The following is a 25,122-nucleotide window of genomic DNA, read 5'->3' on the forward strand; positions in this document are numbered from 1 at the left end:
CCGTACACAGAAACACGCCAAATCCGAGCTTAAGCGACGTGCCACCCTTCATTTTCACTCTATTACTGTCTATTGTTTGGTTTACGATTAGAAAATGACAAAACCTATGGACTTCCATTAGCAGAATGCAGAATAGAAGGTATTTACAGCTTGGCTCCAAGAGCTCTAGCTGTTTTCAAGCCTTGTCGGATACCGAAATCCAACCTAAAGGTCAGAGAAAAGCAAGAGTGAGGGTACTGCATACGCTAATCTTCAGACAACCAGTACCAACGTTCAGAACCGAACAACAAAATCAATAACCCATAGCACTTACATGATTTCTTCTGAACCACCGGGAATGGCAGCTCCTCGGACGCCACGGTACAGACGTTCTACGATACCACCTTGACCGCCTTTGGTGTAGGCTAAAGGAAGAAACGAGGATCGACGTTATTAATATATAAATGTGCTGGCGGAATCTTTTCGTCCCAAGACACTTACCAATACCACCCATAATTTGGGAGGCCTCACGAGCGCACTATAGAACCAAAAACGTCGCGATTAGCACCGCATTGAAACAGGAAGCTGGTTTACGCAATCATTGCGAAGCTTACAAGTTCGAATGTCAAGGAACCTATGATGAGAAGAGTTTTCAGGTGTTAGTGACTGATGGAAAAAGATATTTCTACGAATAGTTTGCTTTTGGTTTACATTGTGCCTTGAGGAGCTACGAGAAGAAAAAATCCCAAGTCAAGAAAGCATTCTAGCAAACTTGAGAGTGTATTCAAATCACTTACGGCAATAGCACCACCCAATTTCAAGTCGGCGTCGCTTTTGTCCATCTAATAGCTCGATTGAAAGGACAAAAAGAAAGAACTATGCGATTTGTTGATTTCCTCAACCTTACCTTATCCCATTGGTAGCATACCAGTTCCAGCCATGATTGAGTAGCTTCAATCATTCTGGCCATATGTCCAAATTTCTAGTGGTTTGTATTCAGCGTGAGTGAGATGTCCTTGGTTTTTGACTGGGTTGCAGAGTTTGTTTCCACCAGTCAGACTAGCTAGTCCGGAAAGCTTGGTGATAATCAACAACGATAACCGAAAATACGTACGTTTCTGATGACACCGTGCTCGATCAGGTATTGACCAAACGTCTTGCGTTTGTTTGCGTATCGCATAGCTTCTTCATAACACATTCTAGCAGATCGCGGGGTACCCATACAAATGCCAAGACGTTCCTTGTTAAAGTTGAACATGCTAAGGTTCGAAAACATAACGGTGTGAGTCCATTTTACTTGCAGTACACGACTTTTGTGGCACTAACAGAATCTTGAATCCCTTGTTCTCTTCACCCATAAGGTTCTCAACAGGGACCTTGACGTTGTCAAAGGTCAAGTACGAGGTACCAGTACCAGTTCCAGACTGAGTTGCGATGGTACGGATCTTGAAACCTGGCGCACCACGTTGAATCAAGATAACGGACATTCCAGCGGCTCCAGAGCCCGGCTTTCCAGTGCGGACGGCGGTGACAAACCAGTCTGCCCAAGTTCCGTTGGTAATCCACTTCTTTTCACCATTTACGATATAGTGCTTTCCGTCTGCGGTTTTGACGGCGCTGGTTAAGATGTTGGCGACATCAGATCTAGAACGACAAGAAAGTTAGAGAAACCCAGCGGATTTACTTGGCGACTCATAAAGCAACACGAATTCATACCCGGCATAAGGTTCAGAGATAGCCAAAGCAACGGTAATATCACCCCTCAAAGCAGCGGGCACCAACATCTTCTTGTGAGCTTCGCTACCAAAGTTCATGACTGCGGGCAATGCAATAGAAGGACACAGAGTCAGAACTTCAGTAACAGCGCTGGAAGAGCGTCCGAGTTCGTCAGTGACAACCAACCAGTGGAAGGTATCCCATTTTTCTCTTGGGATTCCACATGGTGGTTCAGTTGGAGCATCTCTGGGCTATATACAGCAAAAGAATATCAGATGTGTGTCTGCAAGAAGGTTGGACCTTATTCGGCCAAAGAACGACGCACGGGCACCCGTTTCTGGCTGCGGCCAACATGTTCCATCACTACTGAACTTACCCATGGGGCACCAGAGAAACAAGCCAGAAGCCCACGTTCACCCCATGACTTGTAAACAGATTTTGGAACAGCACCTGCGCGATCCCACTCTTCTCCAAAAGGCAACAATTCACGGTCAACAATGTCACGGATGTATGCTCGCAGCACTTGATGAGACTCGTTATAGTAAGGGGACTTCCATCCTTGGTACCAGTTAGGGTCACCGTATCTATACCAAGAAAGGATCACTGGGTCGAAACAATATGTTCCACGTCACTCCCAGCAGAACTTACGGGATCAATTCACCAAACAAGTCAGACTTGGGCTTGGGTGCTTCCTTGTGAGCACCGTCCAATTCACCAATCTGTAACTTGTTGCCGTAGGTTGCCATTACAGCAGCGACCTTGTGGAAGTTTGCGAAAGCTGTGGTAGCGTCCTTGCCAGCCACTGACATCAAGATACGCTTTCCTCCTGGATGACCATCGAGGAAGTCTGTCACGCTGCGAAAGAGCATTGCGTGTATCAGATACGATTTCACTCATGAAGAAATGTGCGCTTTGTTGCGAAGCTTGGAAAGTAGTCATTGGTGTTTCGAAAGGCGACGAGAGCATGCCCCGGCCATTGCCAAGCGGCGAGCCAGAAGTGTAGTTCGAAGCAATCCATAAATTCAAACGAGGATCGAAACTGGCGGTTGGGTTTCATCAACTTACTCGTAAACTGAAAAACGCCGAATTTTTTTGAGAATCGATGTCAGTAGACAGAAGGGTCAGGAACGTTTGAAGAGGGGTATTATGGGCATATCATACCTTTGTTATTGATAATAACCCAGCAGTCATCTTCATTATTGTGCTTTGCTACCTCAGCAATAGAGAATTTTGTGGTCGCTGCTTGAGTCGCCATGGCTCTTGTTTTTCAGCTATCAATCGTGTTGAATTGTCTTGTTAGCAGCTCGTAAGCTTCGATTCAAGTTTGAGGCTTACCTATAAGAGCTTGTTGTTGTGTCGTTGAAGGTGACAAAAAGTTCCAAATTCGCTGTGCAACAGACGCAAACACGAAATACAAGCTCATGCGACATATTCTCTCTGTTTTTTATAGCTCACAGTGAAGGAATGAAAATATTAAATGTTCAACTGGCTGACCGCACTTCACGTTAACGCCTACAGCTTGGCTCCAAGAGCACGGGCTGTCTTCAGTCCTTGTCGGATACCGAAATCCAACCTGAAGATCAGAGAGGACAGCATGTCAGCGTTCAGCATACTGCGTACGTCAGCCTTGAAGCCCACAGTTCAGTCATCTTCAAGAAGACGAACATAACCACGAGACGAAAAGGAGGTAACTAATACGTACATGATCTCTTCTGAACCTCCGGGAATGGCAGCACCTCTGACACCACGGTACAGACGTTCTACGATTCCACCTTGACCACCCTTGGTGTAGGCTAAAGAACAAATTGAGAGTCGCAGTTAATGCTACGCACAAAATGTGTCCGCTTTCTTGTTTGTCCCGCGACACTTACCAATACCACCCATAATTTGAGAGGCTTCACGAGCGCACTATTCAATCGCAAAGGCTGTCGTTAGCACACCATTTAAACAGCACACAGCTCAATTCTTGCTAAACTTACAAGTTCGAATGTCACGGAACCTATAAGGGGAAGAGTTTAAAATGGTGTTAGTCTCTCAGGAGCGAAGTTTCTGTGAATTGTGTGCTTGGTTTACATTGAGCCTTGAGGAGCTATGAGAAGGCGAAGTTATAATGTCAGTAAAGGATTCTGGAGAAACTGAAGTTTTATTACAATAACTTACAGCAATAGCACCACCCAATTTTAGGTCGGCATCGCTCTTGTCCATCTGATAGATAAAACATTGGTGAGCAAAACACGACAATGGCGAGACCACGACATATTCATTGATCTTACCTTGTCCCATTGGTAGCATACCAATTCCAACCATGATTGAGTAGCTTCAATCATTCTAGCCATGTGACCGAATTTCTATTTGTTTGAATTCAGAATTTGTGAGACTTTGTCCCTTTTTATTGACTTGATTGCTGAGTTTGTTTCCAATCGAACAGGCTGCAGCTTGGAAGGAGACTCTCATCAATAAAGAAAATCACAAATACGTACGTTTCGAATGACACCGTGTTCAATCAAGTATTGACCAAAGGTCTTACGCTTGTTTGCGTATCGCATAGCTTCTTCGTAACACATTCTGGCAGATCGTGGCGTACCCATGCAGATACCAAGACGTTCCTTGTTGAAGTTGAACATGCTAAACGTCGGAAAAGATGGTTAGTCCTCATGTTGTTGTTGCTGCAAAGGCCATTTTCTTTTATCACTCACAGGATCTTGAATCCTTTGTTTTCTTCACCCATAAGGTTCTCAACTGGGACCTTGACGTTGTCGAATGTCAAGTAAGAGGTACCGGCACCGGTTCCAGCTTGAGTTGGGACACTACGGATCTTGAATCCTGGTGCACCACGTTGGATCAAGATGACTGACATGCCAGCAGCTCCAGAACCTGGCTTTCCAGTTCGGACGGCGGTGACGAACCAGTCCGCCCAAGTTCCGTTGGTAATCCACTTCTTCTCGCCGTTAACGATATAGTGTCGTCCGTCTGCGGTTTTGACTGCGGTGGTCAAAATGTTCGCGACATCAGAGCTAAAAAAAATCCGAAAGAATTAGAGCAAATATATAGATTGTCTCATTGCAGCCCAGCTTACCCGGCGTATGGTTCAGAGATAGCCAAAGCGACAGTGATTTCACCCCTCAAAGCAGAGGGTACCAATTGTTTCCTGTGGGCTTCAGAACCAAAGTTCATTACTGCGGGTAGAGCGATGGAAGGACACAGAGTCAAGACATCAGCTGCAGCGTTGGCACATCGTCCAAGTTCGTCAGAGACGACCAACCAATGGAATGTGTCCCACTTTTCTCTTGGAATGCCACATGGTGGTTCATATGGAGCATCCTTGGGCTGTGTACAATAAATACAAAAGAATGAGTTTGGGGCTTGACCTCACCGTGTCAACAAAAAATATGCACGACATTCACGACGCTTATTCTGTAAGCAGGCAAAAATCATACCCATGGGGCACCAGAGAAACAAGCCAAAAGACCGCGTTCGCCCCATGACTTGTAAACCGACTTTGGAATAGCACCTGCACGGTCCCATTCTTCTCCATAAGGTAGCAATTCACGGTCGACAATGTCACGGATGAATGCTCGCAATACTTTATGGGATTCGTTGTAGTAGGGGGATTTCCATCCTTGGTACCAGTTAGGGTCGCCGTATCTATTATCAAAAAAAAAATTGAGTTGTGATCATGTTCCACGTCACTCCTAGGAGAACTTACGGGATCAGTTCACCAAACAAGTCAGACTTGGGCTTGGGGGCTTCCTTGTGGGCACCGTCCAATTCACCGATTTGTAACTTGTTTCCGTAAGAGGCCATGACGGCTGCGACTTTGTGGAAGTTGGCGAAAGCCGTGGTAGCGTCTTTGCCAGCAACTGACATCAAGATACGCTTTCCTCCTGGGTGACCCTCGAGGAAGTCGGTGACGCTAAAATCAAGGAATTGCATGTATGAGATATGATTTCCTTAATGTCAAAATGTGCGTCGTGCTAGAAGCATCTGCATTGGTGTTTCGTGCATAGATTGGCACCAAGTAACGAGAGAATCTACGTCCAATGCAGAGCAACCACTACGAAACGACACTTGTGAAGAGCCCATATGTCGCACGCGCCTCGAAACTGGTGGTTGCTTGACAAAGAACTTACTCGTAGACTAAAATTTGTGTGCCGTGTGAGTAAACAGATCATTGACGAGGGTTCAGAGAGGATCTATAGTACGGTCATTCACGTACCTTTTTCGTTGATAATGATCCAGCAATCATCTTCAGTGTTGTGTTTGGCTACTTCTCCCACCGAGTATTTGGTGGTAGCTACTTGAGTTGCCATGTTTCCTTTAGATTCAAGGTTGAACTAGAGACGAAGTAGCTTGTTAGTGGACGGTCCTAAGCTTCGATTCAAGCTGCAATCATACCTTTAAGGTCTTCTATTCGTGGTGATGATGTAGTGGGTATGGGTGTTGCAAAAAAGAACAGAGCGAAACGGAACAGACTTCTGCCGAGGAGCACTCAAGCACTTTCAGCAAACGAAGTCAATTGAATGTGAGAATGTTGCGAAATAGCAAGTCCTCTTCTGCACAAATACACATTATTATCTTATTAGCAGCCTGGTGCGAAAAGTCACCACAAAGTGGCAGATTCCAGCCGGGACTATAAGAAACGATAAAAAACACGTGTTAGAATCATAGAGAACGAAGATCTCCATCGGGCATCATATCCCCATGCTTCAAAACGCGAAAAATTGACCTTTTCGTACTTCTCCAACAAGGAATTTTGCTTGTGGCATCTCCAAAACACTCACCAAATCATTATTGTCTGTTCTCCTAATCCAAACATCAAACCTTAGCAGCACCCAATGGTGTCCTTATTTAGACCAGGCAGCTGGCTCCGCACAATAACAGGCGCATTAGTGTTCCTCTCATCGTTCCTGGCAGTTGCTTCCGCAGTCAATGTGTGCTCATTGCCGTCGTTAGTACTTCTGGTGTTTTCAAGGAAGGCGTATAGAACGTATATACGGTATACGCAGCAAGTATTCGCAAGTTGGATTGTCATTGTCACTTGGGCTTGTGCTGGTCCTATCGAGCTAGTCCTGACGGGCGATTATGACAGATTGGCAAAAGAACAACAGGTAATGCCAGCAAGATATTGGCGCGTTTGGAAATTGTGCCTTATTGCGGTGTTTACTTTTATTTTTAATCATAGGTTGTCATAATGGCAAATCACCAAACTTATACTGACTGGTGGTGGATTTGGTGAGTTGTTGTCCTTGTTGTGCAGACTCGAGCTTGAACCATGTGGAGTGATTTTGGACAAAATATCCAGTCGAATGACCGTCTCTCTTTCTTTGTCTTGTCCACTCCGTCACTTCTCTCTTCCGCTGTCAGAATACAGTCGCTGACACCCGAAGTCAATTTGTTCTTAGGTTACTAGCCCGTCGATCGTATTCACATGGCGACCTATTTATAATGCTCATGGACATCTTAAAGTACATACCGATAGGTAAGCTCTCCTTGAATACTTGCTGTCAAGCTCTAGATTCACCATTTCTCACAACATCAAACCACCTAACACACAGCCGGCCAAGGAATGTGGTTTTTCGACTTTATCTTCTTGAAGAGGAAATGGGCTCTCGACAAACAATTAATCCACACCCGCATGACAAACCTACGCAAAGACGGCCTCCCCTACTGGCTAATAATCTTTCCAGAAGGTACCCTAAACACACCACCAGGAAAGAAACTGTCGAACGAATATGCCAAAAAGATGGATATATCACCTCACCCCGTCCATGTATTACTGCCACGATCTACAGGACTACAGTATTGTTGTACGAATCTACAGCCCGAGCTGCAAACATTGTATGATTTGACTATAGGATACTCGGGTATAAGTGCTGATGAAATACCGTATTATAAGCATCTACCATCTACAGTGTATTTTGCTGGAAATGGACCACGAAGGGTTTACATCCATGTGAAACGATTCGATTTGGCTAGTTTGCCTGGAATGTCACCTCCTGAAGCCAAGGAATCGAGTAGTAGTATTAGGAAAAGTAGGAATAACAACAATGTCAGTACTAGCAACGGCACCCATAAGCGACATACAACCAACAACACCAGCACCACAACCACTAAAACAACAGCAGAAACAGAAGATGAAGAACGTAAAGAATCCTTCAACCTATGGGTCCGAGACAGATTCTACGAAAAGGATGCCAAACTAGTCGACTTTTTCGAACGTGGTGAATTCCGTCATGAAACTGGTACAGCGAGGAAGGGTGATGTAACTGTAATCAAAATCATACCGACACTACGAGATTGGTTGTTTGTTACAGCCGCTTGTTCCGTACTGTGGTTTTGCAGTTTGGCTCTACTGGCAACGCTGATACACCAGTTTTGGTCTGCTTCGGAAGGGTGGTCAATGATGGGCTTGTAAAAGGAGGTGCTTCCCAAAAATGAATTAGTGGAGGGGATTTGGTGAAGACATTTGAAGGAGGGGGCCCTACAAGGCTGTCGGTGTATAGAGGGATTCATTATCATCATCACATATGAGGAGGAAGTAGAGTAAATCTTTTGTAAAACAAAATGTAGAAAAGGAAATGTTATGATATGGCAAAAGTCAAACTTCCTTTTTTCCTCCTGCGAACCAACGCAGTCGCGCAAGGTCAGATTTTTGTTTTTACGAAATCATTTGTTGTGGTATAAAAAGTGCTGGATTTTTTTACAAGTTAACGTCAACCATACTGATAAAATCGAAGAAACGACACCAATGACACCCCCATTCGAATAACTGATAATGTCATAGTAACACACGCACAAGCAATACGTTTACTAGATTTGAAAAATGACAGCCAATGAGCATATTGCTTCGATTCAGAGGTCGAAAGCAACAAAAAGATAACCATCTTGTGAACTTACGAAACATTTTCGGTGGACAATGGATGGGCCTGATTCGTCGTATTCTTGTTTGGAGATCCTATTGATTGAAGAAAGGGCAACAATTAGAACTCGTCTCTCTTGTGCGGTAACAACATACAAACAAACGATTGAATACTGTCAACGTACCACATCTGTTGGAAGGTAGATAGAGAAGCCAAGATAGAACCTCCGATCCAGACAGAGTATTTTCTTTCTGGGGGAGCGACGATCTTAATCTTCATGGATGATGGGGCAAGAGCGGTAATTTCTCGTTGCATGCGGTCAGCAATACCAGGGTACCTAAAGACGATGGACGGAATGTAAGTATCGAGCTCATCTTGACAGCCAACTAAACTTGAGTTTCAACCAATGCAATGGTACTTACATGGTGGTACCACCAGACAAGACAATGTTTCCGTACAAGTCCTTTCGGATATCGACGTCACACTTCATGATTGAGTTGTAGGTAGTTTCGTGGATACCAGCAGCTTCCAAACCCAAGAAGGAAGGTTGGAAGAGAGCTTCAGGAGCACGGAATCGTTCGTTTCCGATGGTGATGACTTGTCCGTCAGGCAATTCGTAGCTCTTTTCCAAAGCAGATGATTGAGCAGCGGTGGTCATTTCTTGTTCAAAGTCCAAAGCAACGTAGCAAAGCTTTTCCTTGATGTCACGAACGATTTCACGTTCAGCAGTGGTGGTGAATGAGTAGCCTCGTTCAGTGAGGATCTTCATCAAGTAGTCGGTCAAGTCACGACCAGCCAAGTCCAGACGGAGAATGGCGTGGGGAAGCTAATGAATGGACAAAAAAGAAGGTTAAGAAGTTGCTTTTGATCATAACGATAGAGTTAAGTAATGCACCTATCAAATAACTTACAGCGTAACCTTCATAGATTGGTACAGTGTGGGTAACACCATCACCAGAGTCCAATACGATACCAGTGGTACGACCAGAAGCATACAAGGACAATACAGCTTGGATGGCGACGTAGAAGGCTGGAGCATTGAATGTCTCAAACATGATTTGAGTCATCTTTTCTCTGTTGGCCTTGGGGTTAAGTGGGGCTTCAGTCAACAAAACTGGGTGCTCTTCTGGAGCGACACGCAATTCGTTGTAGAAAGTGTGATGCCTAATCGAAACAATAAATGGTCATTAGCATTTGTTTGACACGACAAAAAACGACACCACTCGCATGCAGACCTATGCGACATACCAGATCTTTTCCATGTCGTCCCAGTTGGTAACAATACCGTGTTCAATTGGGTACTTCAAGGTAAGGATACCACGCTTGGATTGAGCTTCATCTCCGACGTAAGAATCCTTTTGGCCCATCCCGACCATGATACCTTGGTGACGGGGACGACCGACGATGGATGGGAAGACCTAAATGCGAGGATATTCAATTAGTGATCAGGATACATTGACTACAAATAAAAAAGACGCGCTTTTGTACGTGGGTTTGATGTTTCATGCAAAAAAACAACAACATTGTCATCAAGAGATAACATCAACGAAGCAACAAGATGAATGAATAACAAGAAGGATGGTGACTTACAGCTCTTGGTGCATCATCACCAGCGAAACCGGCCTTGCACATACCGGATCCATTGTCAATAACGAGCTAAGAATGACATGTGTTGTAATGTCAACAAATGTTTGAAATGCAAGACAATGAAGATATCTTTTGAGTGAAGGAGGGCAGATACTTACGGCAGCGACATCTACATAAAAGTAAGATATATGTTAGTATTGTTCTAGTTGCTTATTGAGGCTATATCTTGAAGAAACAACAGGTTGCCGCCAAATATCAAGAAAACACGGTTCTTGTTCATTTAAAGAACGAGAACGATATAGAACTGCTAAGCGATGACAAGCGTACATACCATCGTTCATGTTTGCGATAAATTTGGTTGGGTTTGTAGTGTGTAGATATTATTTCAGTTTTTTGGAGTGATGGGAGTTGTTGGGGTTCCAAAACAAGCCACCAAAACCAACAACTTCTCGGCGTCTTGCCCTGACCAATCAAATGCCTTTGTTTGCGAAGGCTTGCGCTCACACATTTTTATTGCGGTAGTGCCCTAGCCAATCAGCTGCAGGCAAATCTGAAGTCATTTGAACCCCACTAAAGCGTCTCTGGAGCCACGTTATGGTTTCCTAGTGCCTTAAAATTAGCCTTCTATATTTTGGAACGCCCAGATTTTATATATGCTAGTTGTGTTGGTCCAAACGGAACATATCCTCGATTATCGTCAAGTATAAAAATCGTCTCTTTGCCCATTTTCGGCGGTTCAACGCCTTCATTTGCCAATCGTTCGGTTGACATGGTATCGTACGTAGCATTCAGATGCTGTCCATACGTTAAAATTCTCACAAACCGGGGGACCTAGAGCAATCAACCGTTTTAGCTTTCGAACATTCAATCGCAGTCACAACAAGACAGCAACACTGACCGAACTATCTGGCAGACGAGCCTTCAAATGTTCAGCAAGCTTCTTGCCGTTGAATGCCTTGGGTTGTGACAGCACCATCCCAACACACAAAAACATTCTGTCCGTCACCTTCACACCATAGACCAAAGTTTCAAACACATACGGAACGGTGTTGCAGATAGTGGTGATGTATGCCGTGCTTAATCCCTCTAGTACTGAAAATTCCAAGTCCTCAATACGACCCCAGTGGGTTACATACGAATTAGCCCGTCTGACGACGAGGTGTCCTGTACGGCAATATGCATCTCCGGACTCAGATACGTCCTGTACGCTTCCAGAGCTGTACAGACACTTATTTGACTGAATGAGGAGTTCACCTGGCTCGTCGACTCCACACTACACAAAAAAAACTTGGTCTGATTGGAGTGACAAATAGAATGTCAACTCCTCTATTCATACCTCGATGCAGCGTCCCGTGTTATCACGGGCTAGAGACTTGTTTGTATCATATTTGACGATTTTGAAGCCATTAGAATAGTTTCTAATACGAAAACGACTTGAGTTATTGAAGGAAACACATGTTTCAGATGCTACCTGAGAAGCAATCCGGCACGACCACAAGCTGCCATGGACTCATGGCTATCGTCCGTTTGTAGGTTGTATAGGAAGGCAGCGCTGTATTCCCCGATTTGTTTTCTGCGCAAAAGAGAGGGGTTTAGTCTCGAATGTGTATCAACGAAGTATTCACACTGTCCTACATCTTGAATCTTGACCGGAACGCGTCATTGATATCTGCCTTCATGCCACTTCCAACAGCGATTCGAAGACTGTGCAGCTTGTCTATTGGACTACGAGGCGTGTTGAGCAAATACCTAAACCGCGTAAGAATGAGGTAAACAACCAAAAAAGCAACATCAAAAGGCAAATGTCGAATTGTCGTTGGTGCATGGCATACCTGCATAGCTCACCATTGTATAGCATTACTGTCGCTTGTGTATTTCGACAATCGTCAAACCATTTCGTTAGAGACACTTTGCGAGACAGTATCAGTGTTGCACCGTGAGACAAACAACCAATCATTCCCATGAGAGCTGAAGAGTAGTGATGAAGTGGTAACTAGCAACCAAAAAAGCAGATGTTGGAAAAAGGAGACGATTGAGCAAACCATTTGCTGCTTACAGCTGAATAGACACAATCCTGATCTGTCAAGCTCAAACCATTCCATATACGTGACGGGATGGCTATCGAGTTCAAGTAAGCAGACGTCAATTTAGAACAAAAAACACTACTGTACCCAAAGCCGACGAACTAGTGATCCGTTGAGGTTGATTCTCGCCGTCAAGTAGTATCAAGGCAACATCATCTGGCTTTGTAGCGAGTACTGATGATGGAGCCAAACCATCTTTCAAGCTTCCAGCTGCAATCTTGGGTATGTGTGTTCTTCCTAAAACCAATGACTGGTTTCTCAGTTTTCGTTCAAGGCTTCTAGACGTTCAGCATGAGACGCACCACTACCAGTAATTGTACTAGCACACAACAAAAGATAATTGCCTCCAAGCTCCCACACGAATTCATCCAGAAAGACTTTGGCCAAAGTATCACCGAACAAGACCATTCTTGGTTTCACAGCCCCAAACGCCTTTATCAGCGGCTCTCCACGTAGACTCGAGTCTACTATAGCGACAGCAACTCCAATCTTGTTGAGACCCAACCAGATGAATATCAGTTCTGGACTGTTTTCAATAAACACTGCGACAACGTCCTTTGGTTTGAAGCGATCCATTGCCAGAAAGTAGTTGGCATACTTGTTACTCTGCAGTTCAACTTGCTCGTATGTGTAGGTCTTGTTTTCACATTCTAAAAGTGCCGTCAGAGTTAACGTCAGTCGATGGAAACTTTGATGGCTTCTCACTCACGTAGAGCTAGTTTCTTCGGAACGAGCTTTACAGAATCTTGGAAAGCTTGCAAAAATCCTATGAATTCGTGTGTGAGCGTCACATCACCGTCTCGAAAATAGCTGCAAGATTCCACGAACAAACCTCGTCCTTGTGAACTCAGACATTTGGCGAGAACATTCAGCTCTTGACTCAAGTTTTGTTCCAATTCCAATTCGTGATACCGAACTGGATGTCTGGCCTTGAAAGATTCAAGAACCTGTCTTATTTTCAACAGCTTGTTCTCATCCACGACATTTCCAAAGTTTGGCAAGCCAAGTTCTGCAGCTATTGCTTCATCAGTTTCCAATATACGACGTGCCATGTAACACGTGAAGGGACGTTGTAAGTTGGCCCAGTAACCTCGGAAATGGAACTAAGTTATAGAGAGAAAGAAATTGCAAGATTATGCATATCGCACGAAGAAGCATGGATGGTTTCTGACTCCCCGCGAAAGAGCACTTGCCTCTACGACAAGTATCCACGACCTCCCGCTAACTAACAAGCTTCCATGGTTTGGCAAATGCGGAATGCGTCAAAGATTTTGGATGTTGTGATTGCTTTTTGAAGAGAGGCTCAAAACTGCACCTGCAAGTGACAGAGACTTGTTTGGAACACACCGATTTAACGTGATATTCACTATATTTATCCCCGTGCATAGTGCTTTATCGCCGTTTCAAGGATATGAAATGTGACATTCTTGAGATAATTGAGATAGTACATTTGATGCTAGTTGACGTTTACGATGACAAGCATCTAGTCTTTTCATATCGAAATCTCAAACGATCAGCTTTGGTTACAACTGCAGCCTACCGCTCTCTAGTCAACCTTGCCGAAATCTTACAGAAAACCCGCCTGTCTACAAACAACAAGCCTGGGATTCCATGGTCTGCAGCCTTCACTGCTTCTGGTAAGAAATCAGTCTTGTATTTGCTTAAAACTTCGGTACGACGAGTCTCACACCATTTGAAACAGCTCACTGGTGTGACGTCCCACTGGGTTAGCGATAATCCCGGTCTCAAAGTATTCCTTTTCGGTGCGAGCACTCAAGGTGTCTGTCCATTCTGCCATGCGCTTTCATCAATGGGTGAGCTTCTCTGCTACACGTTGCACGAAAAGTCTTGTTTTTTTGGTTCTGTCCCCAGCTCCTTCGCGCGATCATCATTGATTTAGCGTATTCACTGGTAAGAAACGGTATGTGTTGCACATCGTATCGTTTTGCGTAATCTGACTTCTTGAATGCCAGAATTGATGGACCGTAATGATTCTCGTTTCTGTGTCCGATTATGGGCAACTCGTCAATGTACGTTTACATCCATCATTCTCGCGTAGCATTTTTGCTTGGCTCACAAACTGGTCTCCACTTCTAGTTGAAGTCAATATGTCCAACAATTACGGTACTCCAGCTGCAGCGCAACCATTCAGTGCTCAAGGTAATATGCTCAATTTATGTTGGATGTTGTTGAAACGATTTCTAAAAATTAGTTACTGCTTCCAATAGAACTTCTTCGTGCTCTGGTCTTTCTTGCAGTAGGCTCTGATGAAATCCTGGGTGGATTTGTACTGGAGTTCTAGCTTTTCAGGGTCGATTTGTACTGGACCTTCCAGCTTTACAAGTGATGTTCAAGCTGCTTTTGGCCCCTCGTTGATTATCAGCTTGGTACTATCGAAGGATATCAGTGGTAGTGAAAAGCGGTAGAGGAGTAGAGGAAGCCAGACTACTGTGCTTTGTGCTAGGTGTGGTAAAGTTTTTTTTGTCCGTATCTTGGTTAAGAAATAGAAATTCCACCAAAATTGGGCTTTTGCATGGTTTCTCCTGTCTTATTTCTGATCGGGTTGAACTCCTGAAGTGGGTCTTTAGGTCATAACTCGTTCAGGTTAACGACGTGTTTGTTTTCAAGCCAATTTCAAACTGGAAACATAGTCATTTTCAAAGTAAACTGCGTTAAAACATTACAAATTAATTCAGTTATTACGATATTATTGTGCTTCGCTGTGGTATTAGTTGCAAGAGTTTTTGAAAACACTCTAGTAGAAAAGAAAAAACAAGGACAGCTGCCGCAGATAAGACGTACGTGAGACGCGAACTTCTAGAAGAGCACTCCAGGGTACAAAAATAACTGTGCAAGTTATAGTTACAAGATTAGCCCCTAAATGCCGGAACTCTCTTATTACATTTTCCGTGTCTATTCTAAGTCCTGAAATAGTTAGTGAAGTCAATCACACAAATCTGTGGTTTCTACAAGTCTCGACATCCACGAAACTTAGGACAGTCCGGAAAGGAGCCCATTGAAGGTATGTGTACTATCTTAGATTGTTAAAGCAGTATTTGATTTTACATTGAATATTTTCTCAACAATTTACTTACACTTCACCTTTTGTAGAGCACTTACTAGCAACACCAGCCAAAAATGAGACCCAATTTAATATGGGCTTCGCTGCTAGGAACTCTATTCTTCAACTCTGTTAGTGCTAATGGGCCTTCCTGGAGGGACGATGATTCGAAAAACACGAATGTCGGCAAGTTCTCAAACAACCACCACGAAGGAGACTACGGACATCAAGAGGACAACCATCAAGATCCATTACACCTTGTCGGCTCAAACATTGTACCTGCAGTAGTCAGCAACAATGTCCGTCACGTAACTCTTACAGTGTCGTATGGAAAAGTCTCGCCAGACGGTTTCTTGGTTGATGGTATATTGGTCAATGGACAGTTCCCAGCCCCTGCTATTGTGGCTTATGAAGTAAGTCAAATGAATTATTTGAGTTGTTTATGATACTTCATAATGAATTATTTGAGTTGTTTATGAAAGTGTACGTCTCAAAATGGAAACTTTAAACGGTAGGGCGAGACTCTACAAGTAACGGTGGTCAATAGACTTGGGAGCGGTAAGCCTACTACTATGCACTGGCATGGCCTCTTCCAAAACGGAACTCAAATCAACGATGGAGTCAGTTTCGTTACTCAATGTCCTATTGTGGACGGTCATCAATACACCTATACGATGTACTTGAAGCAAAGTGGAACATTTTGGTACCATTCTCACTACAGGACCCAGTATGGAGAAGGACAACGGTAAAGCATAATTCTTCCAGTTACCACCTGTCTTTGTTACAACAGTTGTCAACTTTTGAACTGACGCAAACACCTCGCACCGAATAGTGGAGCAATCGTCATCTTGCCTAAAACTTACAGCAAAGTACAAAAAGGCAGTCACGATGCTCTTATTACTTTATCAGATTGGTACCATGGCAATGGTGACGTTCTCTTCAACAACCTCTTTGTGAGTGGCGTACCAATCCTAGAAACAGGGGCGCTACAGACTAACCGAGAGCTATTCAACCAACTAGAATCTCTCAAGCCCCATTAACGGAATCCCACCCACCCCGGACTCTGTTTTGATCAACGGTCGTGGTCAAGGAAACTGTAGCTCTCTAGTGGCTGCTAATCTTGAGCCAAACACCACTGTCTGTGGAAGTGATCTGTATTCTACGTTGGATTTTGCCTCAGACAAGAAATACTGGGTGCGAGTTATCAACATGGCTGCGTTTTCTGGATTTGTCTTCCAAATTCCGGGTGTTAAACTTTACGTTGTTGAAACCGATGGTGTTGAGACTGTGCCTACGCCAGTGGATCAGATCTTTATTGGTACACCCTCCTCTGATATGTTCATTGTGATGGTTCTCTAACCCTGTCTGACCAAATAGAACCTGGACAACGTGTTTCATTCGTCGTCGACGCCCACACTCTCTCCTCAGGACTCTTCACCATGCAAGCCTTGACCCAGTTCCGTTTTGCTGTAAGTTGTGCTTTTGCAGTACGCGTACTGATGACATACGTTTCTAAAACCCTTGCTGTTAATAGTTCCCTGACGTCAGTTTGAAAGCGATTAACCTTGGATACATCCGAGTTGATGGCTCAAACACACCAGCAATCCAAGTTCCAGTCAATGCCAATGACACCTTGCAACTATATGGATCTGGTTTCGTGCAAAACGTCAACAAGACTGTCGTCGGTTGGGCTCCTCCAACTGAAGGAAGTGTTCCAGAAATCACGGACATGACTCCAAGCACGAGGCTCTTGTATGAATTCCAAGTAAGTATCGAATTTCACTTCGTGTGGCCTTGTAGGACTCGCTTCTAATCAGCCACCCCCAATAGTTTGCAAACGACAATGCTACCGGACAGCGATACAACTTTGCTTCAGTCTACCAATACATTGATGACGAAATAGTTGGTCTATTTGGTGGATCTACATGGAACCCCGACAACGTCACTGCGCTCGAATATGCAGTAGCTGGTGCTAAAAGCAACAACCTTGTCTCCCCTACTAACAAGGCAAACTTCCCAAGAGGGTGGAATGCTATTGGTGGGTATCATCATCTGCTGCTCAAAGAGTATATTATGTACTGTTTACTCAATGTAATCACTTTACTAGCGACTCCTGGTGGAGATGTAGTTGAATTAACTTGGATCAATATCCTCGCACCAATTCCAATCGATCACCCGCTTCATTTACACGGACACAACTTTTGGGTCGTGGGATCCGGTAACTTACAAGTCGATGCTACAGGACAGACAATATTGCCCACTCTTGCCGATATCGAATCTGGTATCACGAATTTGACCAAGGGTGCAACAAACACACCACTTCGAGATGTAGCTACCGTCAATGGAGTAAGTACTCTCTGTAGTTCTCTCTCCGGTGCTTTCTTTCATTGCAACGAAACTAACAGTTCACAATTCTTTGGCAGGGTACATGGCTAACTGTACGATATGTTGCCAACAACCCAGGAGTCTGGGCTTCCCACTGTCACTTGTACGACGATTCATTTCGTTATTCTTCATTCGTCACTCTCTTGCTAACCTTGATCGTTTTCCTTCTAGCGACTGGCATTTGAATTTGGGGTTCGCAGTCTACCTAGTTGAGGCCCAAGAAAAATTGGCTGACCTGGAGTTCCCACATGCTTGGAAACAAGTTTGTGCTGATGCTCGTGCACAAGGCGTCATGCCATTAGGAAACACGACCAGAATCGGTGTGAATGTTACGACATTCTAGACTTGAATGACATTGTTAGTTTATTACTTTTTAATTTATGCCTTAATTTATATTCATTAATACTACTTACTTACTTCGTGATTTGTTTGTAAGAGACCACCTATCCTTTTGGAATCACGTTGATCACGTTCACCAACGATCTCACGATCGGTTTACGCTATTGTAAGCATCGTTCTAAAGGTTCAAAAAGACGGATTTCGTCCTGCCAGAAATGTCGGAAACCATTTTAACTGAGTTCCAAATTGAACCATTTTGCAACAATAGACTCCAGGTGTTTGAGGGGATCAGAGATAATAAGTATCCTACAGCATCCAAATGGCCACTATAGAGGTATGTTAGCCTGGAACTAGTCACCATCTATTTGGTTGATACCCTGCTTTGTCCATCGCGCCCACAACAACAAACCCCGTTTTTTAACACCTAGTTTCTACAATAGAATGTGTTTGAAGGTAAAATGGAGATAGATATCTCTACACTATCACGAAGCTGATTTTGACCATGAACATTTTTGTTCATGGTCTTACACCTCTGTCAAAGAGATCCACTCAACATTGTATTTACTCGAAACTTGTATGTTAGCCATCAAGGCTGGCGATTCTGATAAAGTTAGAGCACTGTTACTCAATGACAAGACATTATTGACTCAAAAACACCGTGATCCAACTGCCAAACCTGATGCAGCCATTGAACTGGATCTTTACAAGTTTTGTGGGTGAGTTGCAATCGGGTGACCATATTGCTATTTTGGGACGTCTTGTTGAACTAAATGCTATCTTCACCACATGCGTAGGGCTTACCTCGGACAAGTGAGATGCTCGTCGGGCATGTTGTCGTCAAGTACCTACGAACTCACTAGCAAAACCTCTAATAGATGACAGCCTTGCAGTACTCCTTACTAGTAGGACAAGACTCAATAGCTAATGACATTGCTGAAAGAACCTTCAAGGAGGATTTGGATGTCACCTTCGGTGGTGGAAACACGGCTTTACATTTGGCGTCCTTACTAGGGGCCAAGGATCTCGTTAAGCTGCTACTCGAACACGGTGCTCAACCCCAGCTAAAAAATAACAAGGGATTCTCGCCTGTAGACATGAGTGATGAACCTGATATGTTGGCTCTGTTCTCGCAATAAGCTGTGTACTCGATTTATCTTTATTTCGGCAATCATGTAATAAATCAGTGAAAAAACAACAGTTCTACTATTGATATCGCGTTCAGAACAAACATCAAACGTCCAGGTCACACTAACACAAAATCAGTATTAGTTCCTTGTCAGTTCTTTGAAGCGATTACGAAGACGATTCTGCAACAGCGTAGATCGTGGCGTGAATACAAGAGAACCGTGTTATCCTTCTGGGTTAAATTTGCTCGAAGTCTTGGTATGCGTGTTTCAATACCTTTCCACAAATTGCTAGACAACTAACAAAATCTTAATGAGTTCGCTCCGGAATAGAGGGCTAGCGGTTGCCAGGCAAGCCATAAATCAGTCGGCATCAGCTAGAAGCTCAAGTCTTTCCCAACGGCCTTTGCTAGTAGTCGGAGCTCGTGAAAGTTCAAGATACTACAATTCAGCAGCGACCACCGCCGCAACTATAGAAATACCGTCACAGATACCAATGCCAATGCCAATTAAGCCTTCCGCAGGCCAGCCGACTCCTTTTACAAACCATCATTTTGCATCAAACGATCTCGCACCCAAGATTTTGAGTGAAGAGTACGAAGAGAGAAGGCGACGTCTAGTCGAATCCATCAAGGCTGATGATGCAATATTGATTGTCTGTGGACATGGATTGCGATATATGACTAACGGGATATTGTAAAAGGAGCTTGTGCTGTTTTGCTCCAATGCAACTCTAAGCTGACCATTACATTTCATTCTAGTTATCCGTTTCATCAGACAACTGATTTGCTATACCTGACAGGAATGTCAGAGCCCGACGTAGTGCTGATGTTGGAGAAGAATGTGTCAATACCGAGAGGATACAAAATGACCTTGTTTTGTAAACCAAGAGATGCACATTCAGACAGGTGGGATGGTCCACGAACTGGATTGGATGGAGCTAAAGAGGTCTTTAGAGCTGATCAAGTAAGGTTCTGATACATGGACTGTATGTTCATCACTAACGCTCCTTGTTGCAGGCAAAGTCGATTTCTATACTCCCAACAATACTGCAGGAACTATATAATGGCTCGAGACCTATATATACAGATCTGGATATGTCGACGCTCGACACTGGGTCGTCCACGTTAGCCGGCACCAGCATTCAAACAAGCACTTCGCAACATGCGGCGGCATCCAAAGACAATACACCGTCCATCGGTGCATTATCGTCCTTCTTTGGCAGGAGGCAACGTGCAAGTAAAACCAGCAGCACAAACAAGAGCAAAGTGTTTAAACTCAAGCCCTTTTTACGAGAACTGAGACTGATCAAATCAGATGCGGAAATCGCTCTCATGAGAACGGCTGGTCGAATAACAGGCCGAGCATTTCAAAGCGCAATGTCACGGACACGGATCGGGTTGTTCGAGTCTTGGCTACATGCCAGAATCGAGTATGATGTGAAGAGGCAAGGGGCTTGGGGATTGAGTTATGTACCTGTTGTGGCCTCTGGATTGAACGCGTTGGCGATACATTACGTCAAAAACGAGCAAGTTATGAAGTAAGAGCGGGGAATGTTATGAAGTAACTTAATGGCTTGGTGAACATTCATTTGGTGTTTAGTGATGGCTCTTTGGTGCTGGTGGACGCAGGTTGTGAATATGGCTTTTATACTTCGGATGTGACAAGGTAGAGTCAAGTTTCCATGCGTTTCCAATGTCAAGATTCCACACTCAAAGTTTCGTGGTCTGACCAATCTCGAATGGAAACAGGACGTTTCCTGTCAATGGAAAATTCAACTCATCACAAAAGGCACTTTATAATGCTGTTTTGAAGGTTCAGAAAGAGTGCATTGAGGTAACAGTTTCTCATTCTCTGAGTCATCTCCATTTTCTTTTTTCGTGACAGCAACGTCTGACATCATTTTGCGTGTGGATGATTTAGAAATGTACTGAAGCAGCTCGAGTCTCACTGGATGACATTCATGGTATTGCCATGAACCTCTTGAAGACTGAATTGGAAGCTCTGTTTGGTAGAGGAGTGACTATGGAAGAGACGAGGTCACTGCTGGCTCATCACATTGGACACTAGTGAGTAAAGACGTTCTCATTGTAATGACTGTTCACACAATGAGATAACACGAAACTTCTAGTCTTGGAATGGACGTCCATGATACGGATGACGTTCCAAGACACCGTCGCTTGGTGAAGGGCATGGTTGTGACTATTGGTGAGTTAGCTATACACATCAGCATTTATATCAATACATCTGCCAACTCTTTAATTCTAACAATGCAACAGAACCTGGTCTCTATATACCAAATGATCCCAACCGATATCCGCCGTCCATGTGTGGAACTGGTATTCGCATAGAAGATGACATTGCCGTGGGTGAGCGAGACTATATAGTCTTGTCTGCCGAAGCCCCGAAGGAGGTCGTGGACATAGAAGCTATAATGGCTGGAATCATCAAACCTCATCTGTAAACACAAAACAGGCACCACACACATTGCAATAAAGAAACTGGTTATGTATTAAATTATCGGGTATAAAAAGGGGGGAAACGAAGTTCTTGAAACTCTAAAATAGTTTTGACTCTAACGACAGCACGGACTTGGAGCCCTCATACACCCATCCTATTTCCATGCCTTCTGTTGCAGGGTGATGATATCTAGACTTTGGGGCTGGGGGAGGAGCCGGTCTTGAAGACATTCCAACAATGTGTTGGGTAGTAGGGAATGGTCTGGGCGTTTTCTCGACCTTGTATGATATGGATGATGCAGGGTTCCAGAGACTCATCTAACGAGAATCGGTTCAGCATCTCCAAATAGACATGCGTGTCTGAAGATGGAATTTCGCTGTACCTGCTGAAGCTTAGCGCCACTCTCTGGATACAGAGCCGCTTGGTATTCAGCCCATTTGGTAGTATGCTCTTTCGAAGCCTATATTTTTTTGCGTTAGTCCACGACCGTTTTACCTGCATCACAAGCTCTACGCCACCTTATGCTCGCGCTCTATTCTATCAATCCATGTCAGATTCTAGTCCACAAATGCAAGGACGTTAGGTTTTTTCCACATGAGCCTGGATTTTGGCCAATTCCTCATACCAGTGTCGTGGCATTCACGCCTCCCGAGGCCGACTTGTTATTCTTGGAATCTTTCTTGGCCGTCATTTAATTTTAAGATCTAGTGGCTCGGGCTCGTGATGGTTTCAAGAGACGGATGCGAAGGAATTGTGGAAGGTGATTCGAGGACCAAATGACCCCCATTCTTCATAAAGCGGAACCCTACTGCTGGTTTAGCCACATTTTTTTCTCGAACTTGCATCGAGCTTCCAGATTTGAGAATATGGACTGGTATGTTCTGGGGCGGTGTGAGCCTACATGGTTTGAACAATATGCATGCACATTGTTCAGTTCTCGCATATTCTAAATGAATGACTATTGAAATCACATTAGGAGACGAATATGTGCTGTCCCTTGATTCCTTGGTATTAACTTCAGCTTTAAGCTGCTGTTCACGCGGTTGTTCACACTTGCGTGCTTTCTTTCACAAACAGAACAAACGTCTCGAAACCTGCACTTTCACGGCAGTAGCGGTAAACCAATACACACAAACATAAAGAATCATTAGCCCTCTGCTTCTATTGTCTATTCGAACTCTACGTTGCCACGGCCATGATATCCAATGCAAAATCAAAAAATGGAGGGAAGACCAACTTTGCTCTGTCGTATTACGATTCTTGTAAATCTCGAGGGTTACAGGTAAATTGAGTACATTTCTGATTGTAAACACTGCATCATATCCTGTAACTCATCGTCAACTCTCCGTAACATCAAACCCCACAAAACCAACTAGTTGTTGGCCGAAGTTATAACACCCCAGCTGGAAGGAAAGAGTTTGTTAGTAGTCCAAGCTGACAAGATCAGAGAGGAGTCTGAATGGAACGCACTGTTCGAGGCACTTTTGACTAGTGATGGGCTGAAAGGAGTGGGGATTATTTGTTCGTTGAATGTCGGGAGTAGTAAGAACACCTTACAATGAATCACAAAATTTGCAATTATCAATGCTAAAGTTGCTTTTTTCGAACGCAATGCTAGACAATCGAGGATCTCTAGCAGCAGCAGTCTCATCTATGGGCGAATCTACAAGATTTGGGCCAACATACGCATTATGGAATGCCGCACTATCACGACTAGGAAAAACAGGACGATCACCACCGATATGTACATCTACGAAAATTATAGAGAATCTTTGCTACGCTATTAAAGAGAATGTGACATTCAACAACACAATCACAACACTGGACCTTGTCGGTCTACCCTTAACAATCAAGGCCCTAGTAAACCTCGGTAAAGCAATTTCCTCAAACGCATCGATACGGAAACTCTCCCTCGCCAACTGCCGATTCGGCGACGACGGATTCAAAGCAATCGCTCCCGGCCTGAAATCATCATGCAGCATCCGCTCCATCAACGTATCGGCATGCAACTTAACATCATTCAGTGCGTCCCTCCTTGCTGAACTGCTTAAATCCCAGGCATTACGGAGACAAGCATCAAGATGGGCTACGACACTTCGCTTTTCATCTGACGATCTGCCACGGGCTGCTGAGAATTTAGAGTCTATTGCTGACTCGTCGCCGATACGGAGGGTCAATCTGTGCTGTAATTTTATCGGTGATGAAGGATGTGAGTTTTTGGCTGATGCGTTGAGGGAGGAGATTGGGTTGCGGGCGCTAGACTTGCAATTTAATGAGATTACGACGCATGGTGGGAGGGCGTTTCAGCAGGTACTGGATTTCAACAAGGAGCTTGTGTTACTTGATTTGAGGAATAACCTAATAGGTATAGCAGCAGAAAATGTGTTCTCTTTTTGCCATTCTGACATACTTTCAAACATAGACCCAGTGCTACATCACCTTATGCAACGCAAGATTCGAGAAAATAATGAAATTTACTCTGGACATGCTATTTCAGAGGCGAGTTCGTTTGGACTTCAAGACAAGCAAAAAAAACCACAAAAGGCTTCATACTTTGTACTGACACTGACGCTCATTAGCTGCCAGACTCTGAGCTACTGCTCCTACCAGCCCACGACCCCCTCCAGAACGCCTTCCACGTATCCTGCGAAGTCTCACACACCCAACACACACAATCCTCACTCAACCGTGTAAACATCTCAGCACACACCCTCCATCCAACCACACCGAAAAAATCCAAAAAAGTAGTCATAACCACCAACCCCACAACCCCAACATCAAAACCAGCATGGAAACCCGCCGGATCAAACAATCGCTGGATCCGTCCCAAACAACGTGCCTTCAATGCCGTAGCGCTGCTAGACCCTTCACTGAGATCATCACGGGCTCCATCCGTGCCGGATAATACACAGGCAGGATCAGACTGGGACGCGGATTCACAGTCGCATATGGAGGTTGCCGCGGCTGAAGAGGTAATTCGAGATTTGATTGATGTGCATGCGAGTGGGAAGCATCGTGTGAGGGATGTGAGTGTTGGCGTGCATCAGGATATGTCTGTGATTAAGAACCAGTATCAACAGCATGAACAGCATGAGACAGAGTCGATAGATCTGGACACGTCGGTACCTGCATCGCTTATTGAACCACACGAAGCTAAGCGAGGAATGGTTACGGCTGCACCAGCAAGAACAGTAGATCATGGACAAGACCTGTCAGTTGTCGTAGGTACGATTGAGAAATCATTCAAGGGGCTTACGCTGTTGTTGGACGAGCTGGAACGTAAGCAGATCAAGAAGAGGATCAAGAAAGCCATGAAAGACAACATCATTAAAGATTTGCCACATTTGCCCGTGAAGGAACAAGAAAGAGTATATGATCAAGATACCGAAACGAGCACATCCTTCATTCGTGAAAAGATAGATAAGATTGCACAGAGTATGAAGATTGTAAATACACTATATTGATTATATTATTAACTTGTATTTAATGATAAAAGGCAAACTTGACTTTGAGAAAATATAACTATG

General features: G+C 44.1%; 9 protein-coding genes across 9 annotated transcripts; 5 read left to right on the forward strand and 4 right to left on the reverse strand.

Moving 5' to 3' along the window:
* Positions 1-143: 143 nt before the first annotated feature.
* On the reverse strand, positions 144-2,564 carry SmJEL517_g04381 (uncharacterized protein; the record flags this gene model as incomplete). Its single annotated transcript, XM_031170309.1, has 12 exons — positions 144-204; positions 314-404; positions 481-517; positions 594-613; positions 691-706; positions 777-821; positions 887-961; positions 1,094-1,238; positions 1,306-1,623; positions 1,696-1,946; positions 2,072-2,279; positions 2,344-2,564. The coding sequence occupies 12 exons, from the start codon at positions 2,562-2,564 to the stop codon at positions 144-146; spliced, it is 1,488 nt and encodes a 495-aa protein (XP_031023694.1).
* A 643-nt stretch (positions 2,565-3,207) lies between these two features.
* SmJEL517_g04382 (uncharacterized protein) lies at positions 3,208-6,005 on the reverse strand (the record flags this gene model as incomplete). The annotated part of the gene is made up of 14 exons (XM_031170310.1): positions 3,208-3,268; positions 3,398-3,488; positions 3,567-3,603; positions 3,675-3,694; positions 3,769-3,784; positions 3,856-3,900; positions 3,969-4,043; positions 4,176-4,320; positions 4,392-4,709; positions 4,772-5,022; positions 5,133-5,340; positions 5,402-5,608; positions 5,826-5,832; positions 5,912-6,005. 14 exons carry the CDS (start codon positions 6,003-6,005, stop codon positions 3,208-3,210), a joined length of 1,575 nt encoding a protein of 524 aa, XP_031023695.1.
* A 525-nt stretch (positions 6,006-6,530) lies between these two features.
* Positions 6,531-8,110, forward strand: SmJEL517_g04383 (uncharacterized protein; the record flags this gene model as incomplete). Its single annotated transcript, XM_031170311.1, has 4 exons — positions 6,531-6,803; positions 6,878-6,927; positions 7,098-7,174; positions 7,251-8,110. 4 exons carry the CDS (start codon positions 6,531-6,533, stop codon positions 8,108-8,110), a joined length of 1,260 nt encoding a protein of 419 aa, XP_031023696.1.
* Positions 8,111-8,502: 392 nt separating this feature from the next.
* SmJEL517_g04384 (uncharacterized protein) lies at positions 8,503-10,483 on the reverse strand (the record flags this gene model as incomplete). The annotated part of the gene is made up of 9 exons (XM_031170312.1): positions 8,503-8,505; positions 8,593-8,650; positions 8,740-8,892; positions 8,978-9,381; positions 9,467-9,719; positions 9,804-9,973; positions 10,146-10,211; positions 10,301-10,311; positions 10,474-10,483. The coding sequence occupies 9 exons, from the start codon at positions 10,481-10,483 to the stop codon at positions 8,503-8,505; spliced, it is 1,128 nt and encodes a 375-aa protein (XP_031023697.1).
* Positions 10,484-15,364: 4,881 nt separating this feature from the next.
* Positions 15,365-18,015, forward strand: SmJEL517_g04385 (uncharacterized protein; the record flags this gene model as incomplete). The annotated part of the gene is made up of 10 exons (XM_031170313.1): positions 15,365-15,700; positions 15,803-16,032; positions 16,120-16,240; positions 16,308-16,605; positions 16,665-16,756; positions 16,822-17,052; positions 17,118-17,325; positions 17,395-17,633; positions 17,711-17,775; positions 17,844-18,015. 10 exons carry the CDS (start codon positions 15,365-15,367, stop codon positions 18,013-18,015), a joined length of 1,992 nt encoding a protein of 663 aa, XP_031023698.1.
* Positions 18,016-18,330: 315 nt separating this feature from the next.
* On the forward strand, positions 18,331-19,147 carry SmJEL517_g04386 (uncharacterized protein; the record flags this gene model as incomplete). Its single annotated transcript, XM_031170314.1, has 5 exons — positions 18,331-18,345; positions 18,452-18,464; positions 18,595-18,727; positions 18,806-18,821; positions 18,887-19,147. 5 exons carry the CDS (start codon positions 18,331-18,333, stop codon positions 19,145-19,147), a joined length of 438 nt encoding a protein of 145 aa, XP_031023699.1.
* Positions 19,148-19,448: 301 nt separating this feature from the next.
* Positions 19,449-21,599, forward strand: SmJEL517_g04387 (uncharacterized protein; the record flags this gene model as incomplete). Its single annotated transcript, XM_031170315.1, has 8 exons — positions 19,449-19,831; positions 19,897-20,101; positions 20,155-20,675; positions 20,738-20,803; positions 20,887-20,971; positions 21,059-21,204; positions 21,267-21,343; positions 21,415-21,599. 8 exons carry the CDS (start codon positions 19,449-19,451, stop codon positions 21,597-21,599), a joined length of 1,668 nt encoding a protein of 555 aa, XP_031023700.1.
* A 94-nt stretch (positions 21,600-21,693) lies between these two features.
* Positions 21,694-22,286, reverse strand: SmJEL517_g04388 (uncharacterized protein; the record flags this gene model as incomplete). The annotated part of the gene is made up of 4 exons (XM_031170316.1): positions 21,694-21,912; positions 21,978-22,055; positions 22,114-22,152; positions 22,221-22,286. The coding sequence occupies 4 exons, from the start codon at positions 22,284-22,286 to the stop codon at positions 21,694-21,696; spliced, it is 402 nt and encodes a 133-aa protein (XP_031023701.1).
* A 920-nt stretch (positions 22,287-23,206) lies between these two features.
* Positions 23,207-25,059, forward strand: SmJEL517_g04389 (uncharacterized protein; the record flags this gene model as incomplete). Its single annotated transcript, XM_031170317.1, has 3 exons — positions 23,207-23,960; positions 24,018-24,098; positions 24,182-25,059. The coding sequence occupies 3 exons, from the start codon at positions 23,207-23,209 to the stop codon at positions 25,057-25,059; spliced, it is 1,713 nt and encodes a 570-aa protein (XP_031023702.1).
* Positions 25,060-25,122: the final 63 nt, after the last annotated feature.

Source organism: Synchytrium microbalum, assembly GCF_006535985.1.
Source record: "Synchytrium microbalum strain JEL517 chromosome Unknown SmJEL517_scf0029, whole genome shotgun sequence".
Classification (NCBI taxonomy): domain Eukaryota; kingdom Fungi; phylum Chytridiomycota; class Chytridiomycetes; order Synchytriales; family Synchytriaceae; genus Synchytrium; species Synchytrium microbalum.